The 8,518-nt window shown below is 39.6% G+C and overlaps 2 protein-coding genes and 1 non-coding gene across 3 annotated transcripts; 1 reads left to right on the forward strand and 2 right to left on the reverse strand.

Moving 5' to 3' along the window:
• The first annotated feature begins 3,197 nt into the window (after window positions 1-3,197).
• On the forward strand, window positions 3,198-4,366 carry LOC149017616 (uncharacterized). Its single transcript, XM_089153027.1, has 3 exons — window positions 3,198-3,274; window positions 3,370-3,466; window positions 3,566-4,366. Exons 1-3 carry the CDS (start codon window positions 3,198-3,200, stop codon window positions 4,364-4,366), a joined length of 975 nt encoding a protein of 324 aa, XP_089009153.1.
• A 101-nt stretch (window positions 4,367-4,467) lies between these two features.
• Window positions 4,468-6,273, reverse strand: LOC149017617 (uncharacterized). The gene is made up of 3 exons (XM_089154197.1): window positions 5,639-6,273; window positions 5,452-5,552; window positions 4,468-5,291 (listed from the first exon to the last, which is right to left on the reverse strand). Exons 1-3 carry the CDS (start codon window positions 6,172-6,174, stop codon window positions 4,645-4,647), a joined length of 1,284 nt encoding a protein of 427 aa, XP_089010323.1. The 5' UTR covers window positions 6,175-6,273; the 3' UTR covers window positions 4,468-4,644.
• Window positions 6,274-7,834: 1,561 nt separating this feature from the next.
• TRNAQ-UUG (transfer RNA glutamine (anticodon UUG)) lies at window positions 7,835-7,906 on the reverse strand. The gene has a single exon. It is a non-coding gene; the product is annotated as a tRNA-Gln (tRNA).
• Between the last annotated feature and the right edge of the window lie 612 nt (window positions 7,907-8,518).

Raw genomic sequence — 8,518 nt, forward strand, 5'->3', positions numbered from 1 at the left:
TGATTGTAATCAAAAGGGTAGGTCACGTTCAACTTCTCTCATACCAGATTAGAGAAATCTGGTGTTGTGAGAAAGAAGTACTTGGTCTCTTATCCAAACCTAAATCCTAGGCTTCACCAACCTTTTGATTAATATTATCTCTGGGACAAATGAACCATCTTATGGCCCATTCAAAATTCCTTTTTTCTCTTACCAAAAAAAAAATTCCTTTTTTCTACTTCGTTTAGAAAGATGGCAGTATACTTCATCCATGGAAGCCAAAGGAAGATGTGGACAAGTGTAAATCTATATGACCTATGTACTGTTTTAACCAGTTTAATTAAGAAAATTTCTCTTTCTAGCAAAAGAAAAAAAAAAGAAAAAAAACCTTCAATGAACATGGTTAATGCTTTCTCACGGGCAACGCCAATTGCCTGCTTGGAAGCCTTCTAGTTTCTTCTCTACTCTCCCCCCTCCCTCCCTTCCCTTTCCCCTTCTCCTTCCCCTTTCTTTGGGTTACCTATTCTTTCAATCCTCTCTAGCTTAATGGAAAGAGGTTTCATGTCTGTGTGGAGTGTGTAAAATTAGAAACCTCAATCTCCTTTGTCTCTTAGAAAGGCATTGTTGTGTCTTGGGGATTATCCGGTAAATATTCAAAAAAAATAACAAAGAATAGAGGAACGCATGAAGATAATAAATCCAAATAACATCTTAGAAACATTTCAGTATTTCACTGCAAGCCTAGAATCTATTTAGGTTTCAATCCATCAAATTTGGGGAAACTTTGTCAAGAATAATGTGGTGAGAAAGGTCATAGCACAGGAAGAAAAGAAAAAAAGAGATCGGGGATGTTTGCTTTAAAATTAGAAAAACTTTAGTTCCCTTTTTCTTCTTTTTTCTTTTTTTTTGGTCAGGGGTGGGGTAAAGAATAGGCACACTACTTTGGTCATGATGAGTTTAAATTTAGGATAAATTAAATCATAAAGTATGAAAGAAGACAAGCTATTGATGGTAATAGAAAGATTTGCCATGTTAGTAATAGTGAGTGGGCATAAGGTTAAAAATGGAAAAGATTTTGGACATTATAAGATAATTGGAGAAAAACATAGACACCTCAAATTAGGTCAAATTGCCAATCAACCTCCCCCCACCCCCGAACTAGCAGTTGATTAAAGAAAATGAATATATTTTGACTTGTATTAATCTATATCTTAATAATATAAAATGACAAAAGGAGGAAGCAGAAAGATAATATTTAGGATTCTATTATACTAAGGGCAACACTATAAAGTTACAAAAGATTTAAGGGCAATTTATGAATTGTGAAATTATTCAACTATGACTTAATAGAATTGCTAACTAAGTATACTATTGTACAAATTTATGAGACATTTTACAGGATCATAACCAATTTGGCATAGTTTTAAAATGTTTGTGCTTTTTGCCAATTATCTTGGGTGTTTGTCATTTTCACCAATAATCTTGGGGTGTCCCTACGACTTTCCCGAAATAATAGTCGGGGGCTTAGTCTTTTAATTCAATTTAAGGGTATTTCTGTATTTTAATGATGTTAGGGGTAAAATTGAGATTTCATTACACTTATGAAAATTGATAGTAGGGGATTAGCTACTGTCAATTTTCCAAGTAGAAGTGTCAATAAAATACAACACAAACTTACCCTACACGCTAGACTCATGAAATACTATGTACTCAAACCTATGGTTCCTCAGGTTCTCTAAACAATACCTTGCCAGGGTTCCTCTAAACCAATCCACCTTTATCCTGATAGAGTCAGGTAGCTTTTGGTTAACCCTAATCCAGCACTAGTCTTCAACCATTGAAAATAAAATAAGACAAATTGGTTAGTGGTTGCAATATGATCTGAACTCTTCACCTTCTAACTGTGTCAAATCCCAAAGCTCAACCCTAAATAGGCAGTGGAAACTACCAAACTGGAGTACGGTAGGGGCACCCCAATCTATGTATCCCTTCCACCCTCTGCCAGGTCGTTCTTGTATTCTAGAATGGTGATGAGGTTGAAGTTGTACCTGTGGATGAGTTGTCTTTTGTGGCCAATGTCAACAATGCAGATGCCATGCTATATCATGAGGATGTGGGCCCAATCAAGTTCTTTGGTGTTAACTTAATTACTAGGTTGGGTTAGGTCGCTGGAAGAACGGTTTGGTATAATCATCAGGATTTCAATCTTCATGATAGTCCAATCTAAGTTTTTCTATTTTGACTTGCACCCTTGCTGTGATCAAATGAGAATGGATAAGAGGTTAATGGGATGCAAATTCTTCCGGTTCAATCCATATCTCTTCCCATGTTTTGCTTGCTTGCTGCTCTGCTCCCCCTTCGAATGGATTGGATCCACTTGTTGAAATTCTTTTCAAGCAACTCAAGTTTAAACTCAAAGGATTCTCTTAGCTTTGCTCATCAACTACACTACAAGATAAAATGAGATACTTTGAAACAAGTAGATTCAAAGTATTAAATTTATTTTTTTTAAGTAAAGTATTAAATCTAGGAATCATGCACTCTATGTCCCACGAACATAACAGGATAAAACTTGGTGAAGTTTTTTTTGTTGTGATCTGAATCATATGTATTGATATGGAATCTTGTAAGATATTTTGAAAAACTTTAAATTCTAAAGAATCTTGTAAGATATTTTGAAAAACTTTAAATTCTAAAGAAGTACTTGTACACCCAAAGGTAAGAAATATTCCAATCAGCACATATGATAAAAAACAGGAGGAATGATTGCAGCCAAAATTTTCCGAAAACATGCAATTCATAATCTACAGAAACTGACATAGATGGAGCTCTCTCAACTTGCTATCGATCCCCTCTCCCAACATCACTCTTCTCATTAAATATACAAGTACCCCTTTTCTCTGTGTATTTTATATGTAAATTCATTGTTGCTTTTTTATTAAAAAAAAAAAAAAAACAGTTTAATGTATAAGATTCCAAAATAAGTAGACAAAATATAGATCTTTCTCCCCATATTTCCACCTCTTACCACGAAAGAAACATTTTGGATCCTTTTTAGAGAATGAGGTCAGACTGCTCCATGCAGAATCCTTGCCTTCAAACCAGTATGTCTTATCCATACTTTCGTCGGCCAACCAGTCTCTGCTCTGAAGTTCCTATATATACAAGCGCACACAGACACTGAACTCAAGAAAGCTAGATCAGAACTTCATTGAAAGATGGCAGCAAATGCTGGGTTTTCTAATGACGAAGAAAGTCTCTATCACAAAGTCCACCGTTTCTCTTCTACACCAAGGCAAATAGATTCTTAACTAGCTCAGTATATATACCAGTATCTTTTTTTTCTTTTAATACAATTTGAAAAGTAATTCTCTTTGTTGATCTTTACAGCTTCGTAGACAATAAGATTGGAGATGATGGGAAGAAAACGCTAGAGCCCATCACCATGAGTGAAAGGATGGGATTGGAAGAGTTCTACTCTTTGCAGGTAGTTTTGAATTCTGTGAGATCTTCACTCTCAGTCGAACTAGCTAGTTCATAACACATAATGAAATAGACTGATACTGGTAATTTATATAAATATCAGACATGGCGAGCTTCCATAGGAGAACTTCTGGGCACGGCCACCATGGTTTTTGCACTAGATGCTATCTACATCGCCTCCTGCGAGACAAACACGGCAACACCAAACGTTCTAGAGTCTGTCCTCATCGCCTTCTTCGTCACAATTCTGCTTCTTGCCACCGCGCCAGTCTCCGGCGGCTTTCTTAACCCTGCCATGTCTTTCTCCGCCGCTCTTGTCGGTCTTATTTCTCCTTCTCGAGCTGCCATTTACCTGTTAGCACAATGCATTGGTGGCGTGCTGGGCGCCCTAGCACTGAAGGCCGTGATCAACAGCGAAATCCAGGATGCTTATGCGCTTGCGGGCTGCACTCTCACAATCGGCACAATGGGCCCAAATGGGCCTACCACAGTGGGCATCGCTACGGCTCCAGCGCTTTGGCTTGAGATCATTTGCACATTCGTGTTACTTTTCTGTTGCGTATGGGTATCGTTCGATCATCGCCAAGCCCAGGCCCGTGGGCCTGTAGGCGTGTTTTCAGGCATCGGCATCGTTGTAGGAGTATTGGTGTTTGTGTCGGTGACGCTGACGACGACGAAGGGCTACGCTGGTGCAGGGATGAACCCTGCACGATGTCTTGGATCGGCAATTGTTAGAGGTGGGCTACTGTGGGACCGACATTGGGTCTTCTGGATAGGCCCAGCTATTGCTTGTTTGGCGTTTTATATCTACACGAAGGTCATACCACATCAGCATTTCCAAGCGAAAGAGTTCCGCTACGATATATTCACCACCTTATCACAAGCAACTCGCTCCAAAGCGTGAGGCACGCCAAAACCCTCCACATTCGCCTTCCTCATGCCTTGTGCGCTTTGGTTTATCTAATAATTTGAAATTTCACATAAATGTAATGAATTCTCATGCAATTACGATTTAACACTCTTTTATTACATTGACACGTGAGACCCTTACCCTTAAAAAAGATGACATGTGAGACAATATAGAAAGATCGCCGTATATACAGACAAGAGACATCGAGACCTCTAATCATACAAAAGAAAAACGGGGGGTCCCACTCCTCTTGCACATGCATATCAGGTGATTCAGGTCAGTCTAGAGCTTTTGTATATGACGACGAAACATGGAAGAATAGCCCTGGGATTGCAGATGAATAGTTCCTCCAGATTCGTGTATGCTCCCGCATCTCCGGCGATGGAATCATAAGTTCCGGTAACCGACCCACTCTCCTCCTCTGGCGGCGCGTCGTACATAACGCGCTTCACCCTACCCGCGATCACCCGGCACACCAGCATGGCACGTCTTTCTTGCGTACAATTAGCATCAAGGAAGTCGTGGGCCCTACCACTGCTTGCTGTAGTGCGCACCCCCTTGAAATCCTGTGCCTGCCCCGAGAACCCGTGCCTGATGATGGTGCACACCCCACAACCCGGCATGCTGTCGCACAAGGTTGACGATCCCCGTGCGCCCAGTGCGCAGGTTAAGGTGGTGCAGTGAAACCTTAGCAGCTCGTTGCCGTCAGCGGCGCACCGGGGGTTCTTCTTGGCGTTACTGATCACACGTGTCTTGACTGCGTCTCTGCAATCCTCGAACCGTTGGATCGTCTTTTGGGTGTTGTGGACCTTTAGTATCCGTTCGATCACGCAGATCGGATTGTCCTTCTTCAACCAGCTCGATTTGAAGATTATCTCCACTATGTTACGCCCTGAATCTTCAGGACTTAGCTCCATAACTGCATTTGTTGAATTCGAGTAATAAAAAAAAATCACGAACCCAGCAACCAAACGAACCCGAAAAGTCAGAAAACTATAGCTGAAAATACTTTAACACCCTTCATTGATTGAATATCTAGGCTCTTAAGTCGGTAAAAGTAAAGGGCAATTTGATAATACCAGCGTGCTTGACTGTTTGATGAAACTCCAGGCTTTCAATCTTGTGGAAGACCTCTCCACATTGAGGGCAAGCACGGATAGTAGCCCTTGAAGATGGATTCCTGCATTTTTTTTTTTAGTACTATGTTAATTAAATCAAATTAAACAAGAATTTAGAAAGATTAATTAGCAATTAAGTAAAAAGCACCTGCTGGGTTCAATAATGGAATGGCACTCATAGCAGCCAGAAAGCTTCCTTAATTGCATTCCTCTAGAAGAAGAAGAAGAGTAAGTTCTTCCATTGTTGGACCTAGTAGAAGCTGAAGAGCGAGTTGATGAACCAGACGTCACCGGTGTCCGGCTCAGTAGAGCCGTTTCCTGACCCAGAGAACTGCTCTCCGGGGAATTATCAGCCCTGTCCACCACTCTTCTGTTCCCATGAACCACGTCATGGAAACTACAGATAGATCTACAAGAAGAACCCAGCTTCATGTTTCCACCTACGACGTTCTTTGAAGGGTCTTGAACTTTGGAAGCTTCAATGTGTTTGCATGTGAGCAAGCTCTTGAATTGATCCCATGAAGAAGGTTGCTGCTTGACTTGCTTCTGCTGCTTCCTCTTTTGTTTAGGGGTTCGTTGTTGTTGTTTGGGCGTCGTGCTCGGGACGAAAGTGGAAACACCCATGAAAAGAAGAGAAAGAAAAGAGAAGAGAAGAAGTGTCGCAAAAGAAGCTCTCTCACTCATGACGTGCTGCCTGGCTCTTCTCTTGGAGTTGAGAGGGAAAAGAGAGAGAGAGAGAGGGATGATGGGGACACTTTGAGAGTCGAGCTAGAATGATTTTTATTAAGGGTGGTGGAAGGTATCCAAGGGACAGTAGTACTTAAGTGAGGAACTTTATTTGTTTTTCTTAACTTCACTTTTATGAGGTACTACATATAACACTACACAAATGCAACTCTTGTATCTAGCTGGTGCTACTTGGAGATTTACTTAAGAGTTTGTTTTTATTTTAATTGTGATATTTAGATAACTAATTGTCCTGTGTCATAATCTTACTGATTACAAATAATTGCGTGGAATTATAGAGCATGTAAATCCCACAGATCTTAACACATAAGCATGCTCGTATTACATATATCTACATCTATGCATGATGGAAAGAGACGTAAGAATGAGATATGAAGACACGATACATAAGAAATCAAGGTGAGATGGTGATTATACAGTGGGCTGCATGTGGAAGCTGATCAACCTGTCTTTCTCTCTATATAGAAGACAAGTATGGTTGCATTCTGGCATTTACGTGCTGGGTTTTGTTGTGTTGTTCTTGGTTTCAACCTTTCGAAGTCTTCTATAGCTAGCCCTACCTATAAAACTATTACATCCAAACCATGTTGTCTGGCACTTGTTGTCGCCAACAGTGAAGAATATACAGTGTGGGATCAAGTCCATATCCATATGTACCATAATATTACCCAAATCCAGTTATAAAGCCACCTGCTTTTAGCTTTGTTCAAAGTGTCTACATGTTCCATCTTCATATTCCCTCGTACAAAGTGGTTGATTTGTAAACCAGAAGCCAAGTCCCAACTAACTTCATATATACATAGAATGATAGAAAGGTTGAATTTTGGTGTTCAAGTCAATAGAAATGCTATCCACCCAACCAAAGAAAACAATAGAAATGCTAAGGAGAGCTTTTCTTCACAGCATCATTCTGGGCCCTGCTTAAAGTCGAGGTTTTAATGTGCTCAACAAGCCCAAGCTCAAACCCAGCTAATCTGTTTTTTACAAATGGTTTTGAGCTGTTAGGTTGATATATGTGAAAACACAAACGGGCTAGGGTAGCTTAGGGTTCAGAGCAGCTTAATTTTTTAGTCCAGCATAGCCAGGAGAAAGCCGCTTAACATAAATCAAAATTTTAGATATATAATATGTTTTGTCAGGTTCAAAAATCGGTTTCATACTACTATATTAATATATGAGTAATTAATAATTAGACTGTTTGGTATGAGTTCTAACACAACTACATTTTTGGATGATTAGAGCTAAGATAATAATCAAGTTCAAGATAAGGAGGTCAATATAACATTTGAAGATTATACTACAACAAATTTTCATTTTTAAACAATTTGGTCATCATTAGCTTTTATATCATTGACATGTTTGTAGCCAAAACTAATACACATTGGTCGATAATGATTGTATTGGTTAGACATGTTATATATGCAATGTAAATCGATTACATTTTGGAATAATTTTAGGATACTCCAACACAATAAATTTGCCAATATCTTATAGGTATTGCTAAAATTTAACCTTTTTACTACCAAAAAAGATAAAATTTGCCAATGTCTTGTAGGTATGCTGAAATTTAACCTTAAACTTTTTATCTAAAATTAAAAGGTCCTACCGGGAGTCGAACCCAGGTCGCTGGATTCAAAGTCCAGAGTGCTAACCACTACACCATAGAACCAATGTTTTCCTTATGTCTTTGGAAGATAAAAGTAACCATAATCACCATTTTGTCAAGCATGTTTTGAATGATTTCATTGAGTTGACTGGGAGTGTTGGAGTTTTGTAAGCTTTAACATTTTGTAAGTTTTGTAAGGCAAATGCTTTGGCAAGGAAAGCCTTGTCCATTCCGTGCAGGACAGGATGGCCACATTCCAATCCTTGGGTATCTTAGGATTCTTATCCACCAAGAGTCGTAGCTAATGACATGGCGTGTGATGAAAATTTTCAAAGAAGGGATATGAACATAGATCCCCTTTGTAGTTGCTTTGGTGGTATGACTGAACCAATGGGCCACGTACTACTTCATTCTCCTTTTGCAAGAGCCATGTGGTCTGGAAGCCTTCTCTCAGTCAATTTTGGCCTACAATGTAAGTATGACAGTTAGCTAAGAGGAGGGGATTTGGTTGCAGTGCTTAGCGTCATTTATATTATGCCACATATGGTTGGCCCGAAATGAAGGAGTTTTTAACCACGACAACTCTCATCCACAAGTGGTGATAGCAAGGGCATCTCGGCTTGCTCAAGAATTTTGGATAGCAACCCCCTGCCAAGAACTTTGAGAGGGTGGGAC

The sequence above is a fragment of the Hakea prostrata genome, chromosome 4 (assembly GCF_041222555.1).
Source record: "Hakea prostrata isolate BN-2017 chromosome 4, UWA_Hpros_2, whole genome shotgun sequence".
NCBI classification, from domain to species: Eukaryota; Viridiplantae; Streptophyta; class Magnoliopsida; order Proteales; family Proteaceae; genus Hakea; species Hakea prostrata.